Consider the following 17,129-nt stretch of genomic DNA (forward strand, 5'->3'; position numbering starts at 1 on the left):
CAGCATCATTACTCCAGTCTTCAGTGTCACATGATCCTTCAGAAATCATTCTAATATGATGATTTGCTGCTCAAGAAACATTTCTTATTATTATGCATGTTGAAAATGTTTTATGGATACACTAAACTTTTGACCTATTATGAGGCATGTAGTCAAGTCCAGCTGCAGAATTTTATGTTGTTTCAAACTTCTAGTTCCCATTGTGTCACTTGCATATACTGTATATGTGCAGATGTGTACTAAAATTAATTTGTTTAATACTCTATGTAATCCTAGTGATTAATCATTTGATGTATATCTTAATTTAATTGACATTTCCAGCTGTAAACCTGAGCATTTTACACTCCATTTACAGCAATAAGCTCTAATGAGCTGAAGAGATCCAGTTTTATCCCTGACCAGCAGAGGGAAAGTAGGTTAGTGGTCCACTTACAGCTCTTGGGAGCAAACATCTGCTCCATTTGAGTCTGGGAGGAGGAGTGGAAAATATGAAGTGTTCCTAGCGCACATGAGGCCAGTGTAAGCACAGACAACGAACTCCTTGTGCTCCGTCAGCATCTGGTCCTTGGATGGCCTGTCTGCTGGAATGCCAAGAGGACAGACAGGAAAAGACATTTCCTCTGAAAGGAAGTCAATGCCTGTGAAGCCAACTGAATGCACTGAAGTAGAATCATATAAATACATTCACAAATTTTCAACTTTAAAGGTTGTACAAATTAAATGCAAACAAAATGTAAATTCTGGTGGTGAAATGTTCCACAATGAAGCCTGTCAACACTGCGAACTGGTTAAAGATCTCACCTCGGGATATGTAACACCCGTCTGTCTATATAGGCTTCGTGTTGTTTTACATTTAATCCCATCAGGTTTCACAAACCTGGGTCACAATTCTAGACACGGCAGAGCACATGATGTAACCGCCGTCTCTGGATCTTTTTTGTTCTTTTGACACGAGCATTAGGCAATAGCCTTGACTATGATATACAACCTCATTTCCATTTTTTTTTCCATATTTGTGTTTGCCAAATATGTCATGCTCTCTTGTGTAAATTGATGTTCTTGTTCCAACAAGTTCAATTCAGTTCTAACAAATAATAAAATAAAAATTCAACTTTAGTTGTTGTATAAAATGGCATATTTATTTAAACCGACTGGAGCAAAAACAGACAAACATACAGACAACCTACAAAATGATACAAAAGTTAGAAACAAGCCGAGAATACTAAACTGTGGAAACACACAGCAGATATTGCACCATTCAATTTGGGAGTAGCTTAATACCCAGATCACCCATCAACCCTTGAAATGGAAAAAAATGGAAGCTAGTTTAATTAGCTCTGGACCAGCCTGACTGAAGCTTCCTATATGCAGTATGCATTTCAGATTCAGTCTCTATGAGGGTTATTTGATTCCCTGTAAGTGCATGTTTGAGAATGTTCTTGTAGTATCTGAAGTAAAACACTCAAAAGACGAAACAAAACTGCAACAATTTTTACCATGACCCAACACAAACATCAAGGTAAGGATGCATACAGTTCACAAAAATTACATAGTCCCTTTTTAATAGGTTTATGTCAGCACGGCGCACAAATTCAGCCATAAACTGATTAAAAACAAACATGGTTTTTGTGCCAAGGCCACAAAGATTGATTCATTAGTCTAAGGTTGTCTGTTAACAGCAGATTTATGTAAACAAACATGCCTAGAATCACATATAAACGTCAGAGCATATGTTTGTCAAGCTTCGGTATGCACTTTGAATGCAACTGATGAAAAGTGCTAATTGTCTTTAAACAAAAAAAAGGCCTATGCCAACAAGCCACAGGCAGAAGAGTACATAAAAAATAAAAGAATATGTTCAAGAGTCTAGTTAGCTATTAGTTGCACATATAGTACGCGGTTCTAAACGAGTTTTGGAGTGCGGTTCTCTGCGTAGCTCGTAACAGTGAGAATATTAGGACTGATTCAGGAATGTCTTCAGGAATCTTGAGGAGTGTCCTCTTTATTCGCCATCAATGGTCTCTTTTCTTTTGCCACTTGAATCAGTGCCATGTTCAGGTTGATGCTCTCGCAGTTTCTTTCAAGCAGAAAGGCAACGTGGCATGTCAGAATCCTACCCATAATGCTTTCGAGCAGGTATTGATGTATCCACATCTACAGTTTCTGGCGTTCTTAAAACGCTTCTTAAAAAGAAAATCAATGTGGTAAAGCCACTTCTTCGAAGTTGAGAAATGACAAACAATTGACAAAAAGACAGTCTGTCATTATTCTGTTGGGAGTGGATGCAGGATGGTTGGAGTTATTTGTTGCACCTAGTACAATGATCACCGATAAATCTTCGAGATGATTCGGTCTAATCATTCAAATAAGTGAAGAATCACATCCAGAACAAGGCTGGAGATGTTTGGACACCATTCTTGCACTAAGTGGTGTTGCGTTTAGTCCATTTTGGTGTCAAGGGCACAGTTTTACTCCGACAAATCTTGTCTGTACCCCTTTCACCAAGGATGGAGGGGGAAGGGAATCACTCAAGATCTTCAGTGGATTTGAGTCCACTGAGCTGGACTCGACCTGGATTGGGAGTGTTTCCTGGTGGATATCCATCTGCGTCACCAAGATGGACGCTCATGTCTCCTCAAGGAGAAAGAACAAACCCCAGTTGAGGTTGTAGAGATAAGAGATCCCTGACAGCACTGGTCAGGTGTGGTCACTCCTTCAGCGGGATGGACAGGTATCTGGTCTCCTGTCCATGGTGTCGCACACCTGCTCAGGATGGGGATCAACCTATCAAGGTAGAAGAATGAGGTTACAGAATATAGGAACTCAAGTTCGCATTAGCAAGATACAAGCTACAAGGTCTGGGGACTCAATGTACCTCAGAATACAGGGGTGGAGGCTGGAAGCGGAACTCATGGATGTAAGCATAAAGTGGTCCTTCAATCTCATCCCTCACAGCTGGGAGCTCCAAGTTGTTCTGTCGCTCCTCATCGGTGATGATTTCAGAGTAGCTTGGTGGAGCTACAAGAGTTGAGGACAAAATCAACAGTTAGATCAAAAAAGACTTCCATGCTGATCGCTTCATGTCGAACAGACGTGGAAGCATCTTTGGCATCTTAATCAGTGTGGCTCAGTCCTACTCCTGGAGATCTTCCTTTGGATTTATTGGAGACTCTGGGAAATAAACTCTGAAAGAAGGTGATCCTCAAGGAGCAGGACTGAGTACCCATAATCTAAAGGGCCTGATAAGAAGTTTAAGATTTGTGTCATACCTTCAGGTCTCTCAGGCAATCCCAACCAGCTCATAGCCATGCTGCACTGACTGCTGACAGAAGAGGTGCGACTGCCAAAGGAGTGGAGAGGAATGGTCCCAATCACCAGGGGCAGGTTCAGGGTCAAGTTGACAGCTCGAGGGATGTCCACATACACCTGTTGGGAAGCAAGAAGTTAGTTGCATGGCCGATATTGGCAAGCACTTCATCTTTTCATGAATCAAAAGGTTTGTAGACTCACCATGAGTGAATATTCCACATGGATGATGCTGCAGTCCAAAATGGAAGGCGATATTGGTGGGATCTTGAGCATCTTGCCATCCCAAGTCTCTGTCTTGCCAGATGGTAGAGGATCTCCTCGGAGGTTAGCTACGAGTTGTTTGATCTCCTTGACCTTCCCTTTGGCAAAGAAGGTTTGGGTTTGGTAGATGGCTGCCTTTGGCACGACAACACGGGAAGAGCAGTTTTCAATCTCTGCGATGATCTGGATAGACTCTCCTGTAAACACAATCAATCAAATTGACTTAATCTGAACAAGTGGCAAAATCACACAAGACTTTCAAATAAGTGGTTAACTGGTGGCTAACTGTCCATCAACAAGCAGATTTATAATCTCACCTGGAGTGTAGCCCTTCCTCTCAATTTTGGCACTTAGTGATACAGGCCCTGAGGTGCAGAACCAACAGCAAAGGGTTTTGTCCTTTGTGCCAGCCTGAGGAGACTATAGATGAAAAAAGGACAATATAAGAACCTCTAAAATCATACCACAGCTCAAGCAAACATTCTGTTTTACATTGTAAGGTGATTAGGCTTGAAATGCTTTAATCTTACCAGTAACAATGGAGTGTTGATGTCAATGTGCTCAAAGACGGTGAACTCCTTCTTGGTTTTCATGGGCAGGAGCCATGGTCTATGAAGCTCTGCCTTCACCCAGTACCGCACACTACCATGTTTACCTTCAAAGGATGTCGCCAAAGGCCTGGAAAGAGGAATGAAAAAATTATGTAAGTATTTCAGTTGATACCTTATATATTTGTATAATCAGGCAAGAGATTTCCTTACATCTGGGGCAGTTCGAAGCTGAAGGGAAACTCGTGTCGCCCTGAGTGAAGAATGGTGAAGCCTTCATCGCAGCTGTCATCATCTAAAACAAAGGAGAATAAAATTCGATATACCAATATACCATACCTGTAATATTCCTCAAGACCCCTAAACACAACACAAAGACAGAGATACGACCCACATGGTCTTAATTTTTCAATGAATGAGAGAACATAACATTTTAAAACAATGTCAGCAAAAAAAATTATTCTTTTCAAAATAAAAAAGGGTGAACATATAGACCAAGTCACATCAGTGGAACCTTAAAATCTATGCACATACAAACAACATACTAATTAAAAATGTAATGCTCTAATATATATTTAGTCCTAAATATACTAATTTGTATTAACAGTTATTGTTTTTGGTTTATTTTCTGATATTAAAGTTTTTGTTCATTCTTTCACTTTCACCTCAGCAGTTTCAACGACTTGTGTTAATAGATTTTGCCATAAATAAAAACAGGAATAATTTGTCATTAACATGTTGAACCAGTTGTTTTCTTTCGTTGTTATTTTTAATGTGTAATTACTGTCTCTGTTCTTTTTACTGCCACCTCAGCAGTTCCACAGCCTGCTTTGAATAACTATGAGCCTGTCATTCGAAGGCAGCCAAGAGCTAGAGAAGACCAGACTGAACCGGCGCGAGCAGCATCTCTCTGCCGGATTTCCCCATGCATATATTACTAGGCGGCTCATGATTGGCTGAACCGGAATGCTTTTCCCTTGAATACGCCTCCATAAGGAAGCCACATGTGTACTGTAGCGTGGTTTAGGTGTAAAAGAAGAGACACGTTTAAAAAATACGCAAGACGCAAATAAATACAATTTTACTTCCTTTATTAGTAGAAAAGACATAATTAAAACTCCATTCAAACTTCATTCAAACTCCACTATTTTAATGGTTGTTACAGAGTACATTTAATTCAGTTTGACAACCCACAAAAAAAAAAAAAAAACATACCTCAAAATGTTACATTGTAGAATATAAAGGTTACATTTATGGTGACCTCATATTTTCAGTTGACATAACCAAAGTCATGCTGACCAGTGGCATGGGTAGCAAATTCACTTGTTTTTCTTGCTGTTGTAGTTGTTCTATCACAATTGACCTGGCCCAAATACTTCTAACAAATGCAGAATGATGCAGAAGGTGTAGAATGAAAATATAACATTATAATAAACTTCCAATCAGTCCTGGATTATTGCGAATAAGTTGGGTCGCAGTCTTGACACTCGGGCAAAGATATGATATCACCGGGTGGGCACACGAGCACTTCCACCAATCAGCGATGAGATAATACTGACTTCAACCAATCAGCGAGCAGAGGCTCGGTCCGCACAACCCCCACCTCTCCACCAGTTTCTGAACAGGTTTAAACCGCTTCTAACAAAGGCTACAAACTTACGAAACAGTATATATAAGAAACTGTAACGTATAATAAAAAAATCACGTCACGATATGATTATAAAGAGAATGTGGATATGAAAATCGCTAATTACAGATATCGAAGAAACCATTTAAACTAAACGATTAACTGGTTGTTTTGGACAGAAGGGCTTGTTTATAAGCTCTTGTGCTCTAACAGACAATTTCATTTAAACATTAATTGTGCTAGGATACATTTTAAATAATTAACTATCTATTTCAAGATGATTATTATTTTTTTAATAATATTACTGGAACTCTTTAGGAGCAATGAAGACGTCGTTTCAACCAAGCATCATCTGCATAAGGGTTCATAAATATCTCTTTTATTTTTATTTTTCATTTGTTATACCTATGCCAATGGATTAAATCGTTCACAAAGTAAAAACTAAAAGTGGATATAGACAGAATTGACAAGCAAGCAAACAAAAGACACAGTGTAACCTAAGAAGCATCTGTCATTGTAGTCCAACAAACATCTTTCGTGAATAAAAAGTGCTGAATAAAAAAATGCTCCTTACCTCGATCATGTCCAATAAGGACGTCTTTGTGGTTTAAATACTCCACTTCTTCAGTGAAATTCTGTGTGTAGGCAGTGTTGGATCCAGCATTACGTGACTCGGTCCAGCGAACTTTCGCCAGTCCCTTGGCGTGAATGTTCAAAGATTTCACGCGGATTTCTCCGGTAACTTCAACGATTACCCGACCCGAGACAGAGTCCCCACTGGCGAAGACAGGGACATTACTGTCATTGAGACAGTCGTAGCTGACAAAGAAGTTTTTCACCTTTCCGAGCACCATGGTGAAAATCTTACTAAGCTGTAAGTTATTTAAAATAAAAAGAGCAAATCATCTGTCAGATGTTTTGTATGAACCATCTAAGGTTTGTGCCGTGCAGAAAGGCTGCAGGCAGGTTCAGTGCTATACTTGTCTGTTAATCATTGAGTTTAGCTGTAACTGCATGTGAAGATGCAGCTGTGTCTCTGCGCTCTGGCTCTGACTCTGCTTTAATACCTCCGCTTGGTGGAAAAACAACCGGACTGCGCATGCGCAATCGATAAGACCGCTTGCTGCTCCCTTCTTCCGCTTTCCTAAGGTCTTCACAGACTCGTACACCCAAAGTGTTTTACTAATGAACAAGAGATTGTTTTTTATTATACCTATTACATTATGATAGTATGAAATACCACATAGTGGCGTGAAGAAAAAAAAAAACATTTAATACAGTAGGCTATCATAGTGAAACAAAAGAAACTGGAAGTAAATAGAAAAAAAACGGCTTCAGTCCAAATGTATAATACTTTCTGCGTTGTTGACATCCAATACAAAAGTGAACTATGTTAAATTAAATTTAAATTAATTAGAATCTCATCCATTCACAGTTTCTTCCATTGCTCTTTACTGCCACCTGCCTGTTAAATGTGGTTATTGCATAATGCATCTTAATAGCATACTTCCATTTAAACTGATATCTACAGACGGAAAACTAACTTTTGCTTCAGACTTTGACAGAACAGACTAAATCTTACGTACATTAATATGTTTGCATAATGCACTGTACAAGTACAATGTAAATCATATTCTTTTGTAAGATAAATGCATAAATGTAAAATGTAAATGTAAATACAATGTGGGAATTAAGAGAAAATATTGAGGTTAAATTATGTTTCTGAAACTTTTGGGTTAGTTTTCTCATGTTTTTAAATATGACTGATGCAAAATACTACAAAATATATAATACTTCAGCTGAATAAAACAAGAAGAGTAGCTGTCATGACTAATATTATTTTAGTTTTTACATACTATTGTAGCATTTATTCATATTTTTTTTATTATTTTCTTCAGTTTAGTTTTAGTTTTATTAATTGTGTTATATGTTTTCAGTATTTTCATTTATATTTTTTTAGGATTGAAATATTTATATTTAACTTTTTTAACTTCAGGTCGATTTTAAGTCATTTTGGTACTTTTTTTTGGTTGTTTTTGTTCAGTTAGTTGCCAGTGGAACAATTCAAATGTTCATTTTCAAGTTTTTTAAGTTTACATTTGAATGTAATTACACACACACACACACACACACACACATTCTTACACCAGTCACAAATAGGAGAAATAATAGCTAATAGAAAGTTCAAATGTTACTTAATGGTGAAAAACCTAAAAGACCCAAAGACCGATTAAATCATCTAAATTAAAACACTCTTTCCTTGGAACTGAAACGTGCATGTAAAAGTGCATATTATTTGTCAAATACTCAACAGCAGATGGCAGCAAAGCTCTATTCAAACTCGTGAACTTGATACATTATTTAAAATTACCATCATGCATTTAAAGACAACTGTTAGAGACATGCTAAAATAATAATACATTTAATTGTTCATGATAAATATAATAGTAGTAAATAATACATAACTATTGCATGGTCCACGGAGGTGAAATATGGACACTACACATGTCATTTCCAATGACAGTATTTTAATTTCCCCATATATAACAGCACAAACTCTGTCATTCAGATGTAAAAGGTAAAGCATATATTCTTTTTCAAAGAAATCTGGAGCTCAAAGCCCCATTCGTTTATTAATATAAAGATCCTGGAACAATTTCACCAAGTAATTGATTCTATTCAGATCAATTCTCATTGGATGACCACTATAGCTCAAAAAGGCAAAGTCCTGTCATCATACTAAAACAATGGCCATGACTGAGATGATGGATCCATTTCTACCTGTCCCACTCTTCGTTTTATGTAATTCACTGAATGATCTTATTAATTCCATCCTCCAGAGTCTGGACAGGTCTGCTCTCTCCGGGTCAGAGGTCACCGTTATGAGTTCAAAGGTCAAATTAAAATGGAAGACCTTACAAAACTTTGATGGAACTAGGTAGATTATTATTATTATTATACTACTTGCTCTTAAATTAATGAAACATATATCTAATTATATTAATAAATAAAAAAACAATTAAAATTTTACTGAAGTGAAGCATCCGCATATACTGACTAAATATAGGAGAAATCAATTTTACAAATGTACAGCACTTACAGTTTTGCCAATGAATTTTAATATATCACCAATTTATTTTAGAACTTTTAATTTACTGTAATTTGTTTACTAAGTTCAGTGCCTCACCAAGGCATAATGCTTCCTTCCTTAGGGGTGGTAAAATGTGTGTGTGTGTGTGTGTGTGTGTTTAAGAGCCATGTTGTAATGTGAAGACTCAAGTCTTTCCCACACTTGGAGAGGGATCCCTGACAGCCTGGGAAACTAAAAGCTTCCATCTGTTCAACAGGTCAACAGAGGGTCCTGTGACCTTTGACATAGATTTGTCCCCCAGTAAACATGAAGTACCAAGCTGTTGACAGAGTGGTAAACGATACAGACCAGTCCTGTGTAATCTCATCTGAGTCAGACTTATCCCATATTCTGTCGACAGCTCGTACATTTAATTGGTCAACAAAGGGGAACTAAGAACATATAGCAATGAAACACCTTCCTTAAACCAAGATAAAGGACCTGTATTTGGGTATCAGGGTTAAAAAACTGGAGTGAAAGGTCACAGGTGACATAAAACACATGAACTGAAATGAAGAAGAGACCATTTCAAGTGTGAAAAGCCCTTGACTGTGTTTAATGGTGGTATGTTGAATTCTTAACCCTATGGAAACTCAGTCAAGGACCCTCATATGTAGACAATCAATACTCTGGTGATCACATGGATACCTGAAACTCAAAGCTTAGTGAGTTTAAGAAGACGGCAAGTTGTTTATTTTCCTACCAGTTACCCACAGTTATTGATTCAACACTGATCAATATTTCACAATCAGTCAGGCTATCAGAAATAAATGAATTAAATACAGATCAAGGACCGTAATGGAGGCCCTGGATTGCTTTGTATCATCCAGATGTGCTGCAGTACATTCAGTCTCAGAGATCCAGCTGCATGCATTTGGTTTCCAAACAGCTCTGTCCTTCCAGAGGTCACACATCTGCAGGTGAAAATGTGAAATGTGATGACCTTTGACACCACCGGCTGCCCCTGAGCCTCTGTGGCCCTTTTGTTACATAAAGCGCCAGTGCTGTTGTCAACTGCTGCAATTGAGGCACCTTAAATTTGCCTGGACTCACTCAACTGAACTTAATTTATGATCCTATAGTGCAAGAATCTATAATAATATTTATTTATTATATAATATTTATATATTACTAATCTAGATATCTCTTTCTCTCTCTCTGTGTGTGTGTGTGTGTGTGTATATATATATGTATATTACCTTATTTTCTTTGACAGATTATTATGGCGCTTGAAATCCTGGCAAAAAAAAAAAAAGAAAAAAAAAAAAGATAGATAATGATGTTAAAATATCATTGTAGAACATTGTTTTTGCAGTAGTGACCCTTCTTTTGACATTTGACCCTGGGCTTTGTCCTTGTCTTTGCTCATTGTATCGCTTTAACCCTTTAACATGCGGCTCCTGCAACCTGTTCACAAACACCATGTGACTCTGCTCCATCCCCAGTCTTGAGGTCCATCAGTAACTCAAAGCAAAAATGGTGACCCTTGAACTCACTGAATTATGCATGAAGAGAATAGTTGCTGCTGAAAGTGCAATCACTGTTGTTAATAATATTTTTTAGAATAGCTGCTGCTATAAATACCTTGGTTATTTATATGTAAGGTAAAACACTGCGGATAAATATGATAATTAAAAAAAAAATCTAATAGATATCACCAACCTTTGACAGTACATTAAGACAATTGTTTTGTTTTACATGTTTTCTGAAATGTTATGTTTAAATGGCAAATGATGCATTATCTAATTAAATATGCACTCATTTGCATTCATTTACAGAAAAGAAATCTAAACAGCATTGGCCAGTTTCCAAAAATCGTTTTGTTCACATATTAAACGTTTTGTCAGCTAGACAACAAAAATAAACTTTCACCATGCTATTAGTATCAGAATGTTATAATGAAAAACCTCTGTAAAAACCTTCAGAAAATAGATAGTGTTAAAACTGTAAATCAGATTAGACTACTGAAGCAGAGATTTCTTACATGTTATGGGAGCAAAATAAGATAATATATCCAAATTGACTAGTGCATATATATATATATATATATATATATATATATATATATATATATATATATATATATATATATATATATATATATATATAATACAAAAATAAAAAGGGTAGTGTCTTAAATATATAAAATAAAAGTCATACAATCAAAAGATATTTAATCTCTCTCTCTCTCTCTCTCTCTCTCTCTCTCTCTATATATATATATATATAAAGAGCTGGACTTTAATATAATTTTTTTCACACTAGGTGCCAGTCCTTTTATTTTTCGAGCGTTAGATTAAATTACAGCACTAGTCAATTGCAAAAGTGATAAATGATCAGATGGAAGAATGAATTCAGTAAAGATGGTAAAGATAAAAAGCGCAACCTACCGTTTTCTTTAATAGTTGAATGTTCAATCCTATTCTTATCCAATGTGAGAGAGAAATACAAATACATAAAGGTCTCAGTGTTTGCTAAAAGAGACTTGAAGCACATAATTGCATCCAGACGCCTTCGGAAGGATGTGAGCTAAATGGCCAATCAAACAGAGCTTCCGAGCTTAAAGGAGCCTCCCACTTCTGTGTTTTAATAACAGAAAGGGTCCAGAATACAAACCATTCAATGGACCACCGCTGAAGCGCGTAAGACCAAGTGAAGGTGTGGTCATTTGGATCAGCATCATGCCAAAGTTGAGTCCGTTCAGCTCTGTTCTCACGGATACTCCTGTTTTTAGTTAAAGTTGAAGTCTTCCATTCATGCTCATGTCCATCATGCCGACAGAAGGCTGCGCTACGCCGTGTCTTTGCTCTCCTCGGATCTGATTCATTTGGGGTTTCCGATTGTCTCTTTTACGCACGAAGACACCACCAGCACGGAGTACCGGCGTGATTCTTTTTTATCCAGTCTTGTTGTCTGACCTGTTTGGACACATGTCTCCAGTCTCATCGATGCGCTTTCCATATCTATTGGTTCTTCTGTATGGATAAAACACGACCGGCCTTCTTCATCTTGAATAATTCTACAAGACGCGTAAAAGGTTCATAGTCCAGCCATGGCCATGGTGGTGAGCGTGTGGAGAGATCCGCAGGAGGAACTGGGACCCGAGGGATCTCTGGATGATCAGAGCGGACCGGGGGGAGACCACCACCATCACCACCGCGTGAGCTCAGCCGCGCACTCTCCAAACACCGGACTGCCTTCCGCGGAGGATAAAGGACAGAACTCGGCGCAGAACCAGCAGCACATTGAATGCGTGGTTTGCGGGGATAAATCCAGCGGGAAGCACTACGGACAGTTCACCTGTGAGGGATGCAAAAGTTTCTTCAAGCGGAGCGTTCGGCGGAACTTAACGTACACGTGCCGTGCCAACAGAACGTGCCCGGTGGACCAGCACCACAGGAACCAGTGCCAGTACTGCCGCATGAAGAAATGCCTGAAAGTGGGCATGAGACGCGAAGGTGAGTGTGCAGTGGATTTCGTCATTTGTAGCATACATAAACTTGCATTTAGAAAAGAAAAGGAAGAAAGAAAGATAGAGATATAAAAAGCATTTTAAAGTAATTCTGCATGTTATAATACAACCTTATTTAACCAACCTTTAAGCAAATATTTACTCAAGACTACTGAGTTAGTCTGCATTCAACCACTGAACAGGGAAAGTTGCGTTATTGCATAGGAACAGATTTCATATTAATTATTATTTTACTTCAGTGTTGTGTTTTCATGATCTATATTGATTGCACTTGCAGTTAATTGTGTAAACGGCGTGTTATAGATAGATAGATAGATAGATAGATAGATAGATAGATAGATAGATAGATAGATAGATAGATAGATAGATAGATAGATAGATAGATAGATAGATAGATAGATAGATAGATAGATAGATCATCTGATTGCAGGGCATACACTTGTAGAAAATAATTACTTTTGAAAGGGTAAAGAGCCAGTGACATCATTAGTACCTTAAAGATAAGATAAAGATAAGAAATGTGTTTATTCACGCTGTCATTTCTATGCACATTTCTTCTCCATCTATTTCTGTTTTGATAGCGGTTCAGCGAGGAAGAATGCCGCCGAACCATCCAAACCCAAGCCATTACGCGCTGGCCAATGGAGATCCGCTGAATGGCCAATGCTACCTATCCGGATACATATCTCTCCTGCTTCGGGCTGAGCCATATCCAACCTCCAGATACGGAAACCAGTGCATGCAGTCGGGTAACATCATGGGCATTGAAAACATCTGCGAGCTGGCTGCTCGTTTGCTCTTCAGTGCGGTGGAATGGGCCAGGAACATCCCTTTCTTTCCTGATCTCCAAATCACGGATCAGGTGTCTCTTCTGAGACTCACCTGGAGTGAACTTTTCGTGCTGAACGCTGCGCAGTGCTCCATGCCTCTCCACGCGGCTTCTCTCCTCGCAGCTGCTGGGCTCCACGCGTCCCCGATGTCCGCGGACCGCGTCGTAGCTTTCATGGATCATATCCGATTCTTCCAGGAGCAGGTGGAGAAACTGAAGGCCCTGCAGGTGGACTCCGCCGAATACAGCTGTGCCAAAGCAATAGTGCTATTCACATCAGGTAGGCCCGAATGATTCATGATCAAGTAAAGTAGGCAGTTTAGTGAGCTTGTCTATAACATAATGTTATTTGTTCCGCAAAGTTTGTTTCAATATTGCAAAAAAAAAAAAAAAAAAAAAAAAAAAAAACCATACATTCAGATTTGAGGCTGTTTAAAAATAGGCTAATGGTAGTTCCATGACATTATAATTTTGAATAAGAATATAAAATCAGCATTACTCAATATTGCTAGTTAAATTACACACACACACACACACACACACACACACACACACACACACACACACACACACACAGCAACATTAATGTTTGAGGTATAAATGTTCATTTAAATGTTCTTTTTGTTGTGACCAATTAATTTTAAAAGTAGGCCTACAAATAATTAATTTATATTCCTTCAGGACTGAATAATACTTTTGAATATAATTAGGCTACGTTTTCACAACGTTTAAAGAACGTTCAAATAAAGTTTAGCCCACGTAATTAAAGTTCGTGTTTTAAGCAGAGCGCGCTAAACAGAAACTCGCTAAGACTCGGGTGTTACTATAGCAACAGTACGCCGACACTGGAGTAGCCTACGCGGGTACTTCGTTTCAGTAACGGGATTCATTGGCATTTTTTAATTTATTATAAATTTACACACCACAAATATAAATGAAATGTTTTGTTTTGATCAAAACCGCGCCACAAGACATTTAGGTTGACCGAATGCGCCAAAAAAATAGGCTGCAGACAGAAAAGTGGACACTTTAAAAGGCACATGCTGATGTTTGTTTTGATAAAGTATAACCCGTTTTGAAGAACAGTGAATTGCTAGCAGCCTAATATTCCAAAATAAATAAATAAATAAAATGTGCCCCAAAATGTTATTTTGAGAGGTTTCCTCTTATTATTGTTTTAATGACTCTCTAAGAAGTTTCTATTAAAGTTTTTAAATATATCCTATAGCTACAAATAATGCAGCATTCAGTGTTTAATTCGTTTCGTTAATTTGTTGTATCCATCCTCCTTTGACTGAGACAATTAGATTTTCAAATTAATTAATTATGGGTTTCACTAGCCTATAAGAAAACAAATGAATGCAAACGCTCTATTTACTATTTCTCTGAACCATGTTAAATATTGAATATTTATGTAAACATGCCAGAGATGATATTCTTCTGAATGCTGTGTGTTTAATGCCTGGCTATATTCATTCTGCATGCAGATGCATGCGGTCTTTCAGACGTACCGCACATAGAAGGTCTTCAGGAGAAATCTCAGTGTGCTCTGGAGGAGTATGTGAGGAGTCAGTACCCGAGCCAGCCCACACGCTTCGGCAAGCTGCTGCTGAGGCTCCCCGCGCTCCGGATGGTGTCCTCCTCCGTCATAGAACAGCTTTTCTTCGTTCGGCTGGTGGGTAAAACGCCCATTGAGACCCTCATCAGGGATATGCTGCTATCTGGGAGCAGTTTCAACTGGCCCTACATGTCCATTCAGTGAGAGGAAGATGAAGATGGGGACATTTGGTGAGCATTTACAGACATAAAAAACTAAACAGTCACGGAGGACGCAGAAACTCTCTCTTAAGTGTCGGTTTATATAGCAATGATATTCGTGAAAATGTGAAGATCTTTACTCTCTTTCTCATGATCTCTGATTTGAACAGTACACGTGCTATAAAAAATACTTTATAAGATAACTTTTGATTCATTTATTCAACAATTTAATTGTCCAATTTATTTGCTTTTTTTTTTTGAACGAGGGGATATGCATTGATCCAAAATAACAGAAATAACTGGGTAAAACTTGATAAAAAACACGTTTGTTCTAGCTGAGAAGCGGACACAATGGATTTAACATTTATTTATTTAGCTGTATTTATTTTTCTGCTCATCAACTTCCTGTATACATGATCGAAACAATCAACCACAGCACTTAAGGTTATACTTTTCTGGGGCTCGACAATAAATATTATTGGTGTATTTTCCAACATTTTTCTCGGTGTAAAATATTACACCTCAAACCTGCAGAGGACTTTTTTTTGGGGCTGTCAGGGTGGGCGATGGGGGGCTGTTGGATTTCATGTACGATGCAACATTTGATTAAACAATTTTCATTAATGATTTCGTGCGTAAATGTGCTTTTGTTTGTACTTTTGCTAATAAAGATAGTTTTCATAACTTTGAGAGACAAACTGATGTTCATTTTCCTAAAGTTGCAGTCTTGACATGCTTGAAGCGGTAGTTTTCAAATAGTTTGATATCTTTTGTAGAAACTGTTGAAGCAAAGGGACTAAAATAATACCCCCTTAAGGTAAGAGAGCATTTTAGCTACAAAACCTTGTTTCCTTTTTTTTTCTTTTTCTTTTTTAAATCATCGTAATATTAATTAGCTAGTCTATTCTTCAATGTGGCTTAAATAAGAATTTCGTTATATACAGTCATTTAATTCACAGTTTAACACGCAAAGTTTATCATTAGATATAGGCCTAAGCTATAGGTTTATTATTAAGATTTTATGAACGGATTAAAACTTATGTAGCCTAATATTAAGTAGAAGAACTCAATACTGTGAACTTTATAGATGTACATAAGCCATTTTTAGACGAAACATTGTTTTGCTTTCAGCAAGGTCATGAAATAGGTTATAGTCTATAAATTAATAAAATATAAAACACGTTCGTGGGAAAGTTTCATTTGAATCGAGTCAGATTAATATATATAATATAAAAAAAATAATATATATATTCGCAGTGTCATATCTTGTAAGCCATAAATAAATAAAACGCCACTTTTTAAAATAGGTAACTCGAATATCTGCAAGAGTTTTAAGTCAATCTTATGAAAAATATAGATCGTTTGTTCATCAAACGGCTTGTTCATCTTTCATATTCCAGATACAGGCAGCAAAGAAATTCGTTTTTATTTATGATGGTACATAAATATATAATGTTTTATATATATAATGCATAATACTTCTGTACTGATATATTTGCAATGGCTTGATAAAAGGCTACAAGTAAAACAAACTTTTTTTCTGACAAACTGACTTTTTTCATCAAGCGTGTTCTTTCAAATGGAAGTTTCCAGTCGAGAAAAGTAAAGACTAAGTGTCTTTCCTTTAAAATAAATAAATAAATAAATAATAAAAATAGCCCACATTAACACTAAAACTGATTATGTTGTATAGCCCCAAACTTACGTTTATACACGAAATATAGTTTGTAATAATTTATCGTCACTTAATATGGAGTTAATAAGGATTCATTTATAATTCATAGATTTAATTTAAATCGATTTTTGACTTCTGACCTTTGTGACGGTTATAATTATTATGCACGGCCGTCATTCTAATTATAAAAAGAATAGAAATGCGCATGCGCGAAACGAAACCGGCCTTTCAGATTTTTTAGTCAGTCTAATGAAAATTACCAGCAGGCAGCACAAATATTTCTATTTTCATATGAGTTTCTCTAAATCAGGCGACAAAATCACAATTTTAATCAGGCTGTTGAAAAGTTTTAATTAGTTTTATCCTTGTGTGGATTTACTTAAAGTAATTTAAGAACAAAATTGTCCTTTAGAAGTGAGGTAAACCTGACACAACCTTTTTTTTAGGAGACATCTGATTTTTGAACATTTTTAGAAAATAAAGGAATTAGGCAGTCTGTAAGTCAATAAGCTTTATATAA

The 17,129-nt window shown here is 37.2% G+C and overlaps 2 protein-coding genes and 1 long non-coding RNA gene across 3 annotated transcripts; 1 reads left to right on the forward strand and 2 right to left on the reverse strand.

Annotated features, from left to right (window-relative positions):
• Positions 1–1,117: 1,117 nt before the first annotated feature.
• On the reverse strand, positions 1,118–6,793 carry LOC113054622 (arrestin domain-containing protein 3-like). The gene is made up of 8 exons (XM_026220284.1): positions 6,320–6,793; positions 4,332–4,413; positions 4,101–4,248; positions 3,888–3,990; positions 3,511–3,767; positions 3,270–3,426; positions 2,876–3,018; positions 1,118–2,784 (listed from the first exon to the last, which is right to left on the reverse strand). Exons 1-8 carry the CDS (start codon positions 6,597–6,599, stop codon positions 2,716–2,718), a joined length of 1,239 nt encoding a protein of 412 aa, XP_026076069.1. The 5' UTR covers positions 6,600–6,793; the 3' UTR covers positions 1,118–2,715.
• Positions 6,794–8,125: 1,332 nt separating this feature from the next.
• LOC113054862 (uncharacterized) lies at positions 8,126–11,324 on the reverse strand. The gene is made up of 3 exons (XR_003277448.1): positions 11,266–11,324; positions 10,075–10,112; positions 8,126–9,789 (listed from the first exon to the last, which is right to left on the reverse strand). It is a non-coding gene; the product is annotated as an uncharacterized LOC113054862 (long non-coding RNA).
• Positions 11,325–11,484: 160 nt separating this feature from the next.
• Positions 11,485–15,897, forward strand: LOC113054623 (nuclear receptor subfamily 2 group F member 1-B-like). Its single transcript, XM_026220285.1, has 3 exons — positions 11,485–12,333; positions 12,929–13,456; positions 14,664–15,897. The coding sequence occupies exons 1-3, from the start codon at positions 11,928–11,930 to the stop codon at positions 14,936–14,938; spliced, it is 1,209 nt and encodes a 402-aa protein (XP_026076070.1). The 5' UTR covers positions 11,485–11,927; the 3' UTR covers positions 14,939–15,897.
• Positions 15,898–17,129: the final 1,232 nt, after the last annotated feature.

This window comes from Carassius auratus, chromosome 35, assembly GCF_003368295.1.
Source record: "Carassius auratus strain Wakin chromosome 35, ASM336829v1, whole genome shotgun sequence".
Lineage (NCBI taxonomy): Eukaryota > Metazoa > Chordata > Actinopteri > Cypriniformes > Cyprinidae > Carassius > Carassius auratus.

What these genes read in the sequence shown, in the direction of transcription:
- LOC113054622 (XM_026220284.1), bottom strand. Translation starts at nt 6,599, where the DNA reads ATGGTGCTCGGAAAGGTGAAAAACTTCTTTGTCAGCTACGACTGTCTC. An exon ending in AGCTTCGAACTGCCCCAGAT is followed by an intron (nt 4,249 to 4,331) that starts GTAAGGAAATCT and finishes TCCTCTTTCCAG; the next exon opens with GCCTTTGGCGACATCCTTTG. An exon ending in ATGTGGAATATTCACTCATG is followed by an intron (nt 3,427 to 3,510) that starts GTGAGTCTACAA and finishes GCTTCCCAACAG; the next exon opens with GTGTATGTGGACATCCCTCG.
- LOC113054623 (XM_026220285.1), top strand. Translation starts at nt 11,928, where the DNA reads ATGGCCATGGTGGTGAGCGTGTGGAGAGATCCGCAGGAGGAACTGGGA. An exon ending in AGTGGGCATGAGACGCGAAG is followed by an intron (nt 12,334 to 12,928) that starts GTGAGTGTGCAG and finishes CTGTTTTGATAG; the next exon opens with CGGTTCAGCGAGGAAGAATG. An exon ending in AATAGTGCTATTCACATCAG is followed by an intron (nt 13,457 to 14,663) that starts GTAGGCCCGAAT and finishes TTCTGCATGCAG; the next exon opens with ATGCATGCGGTCTTTCAGAC.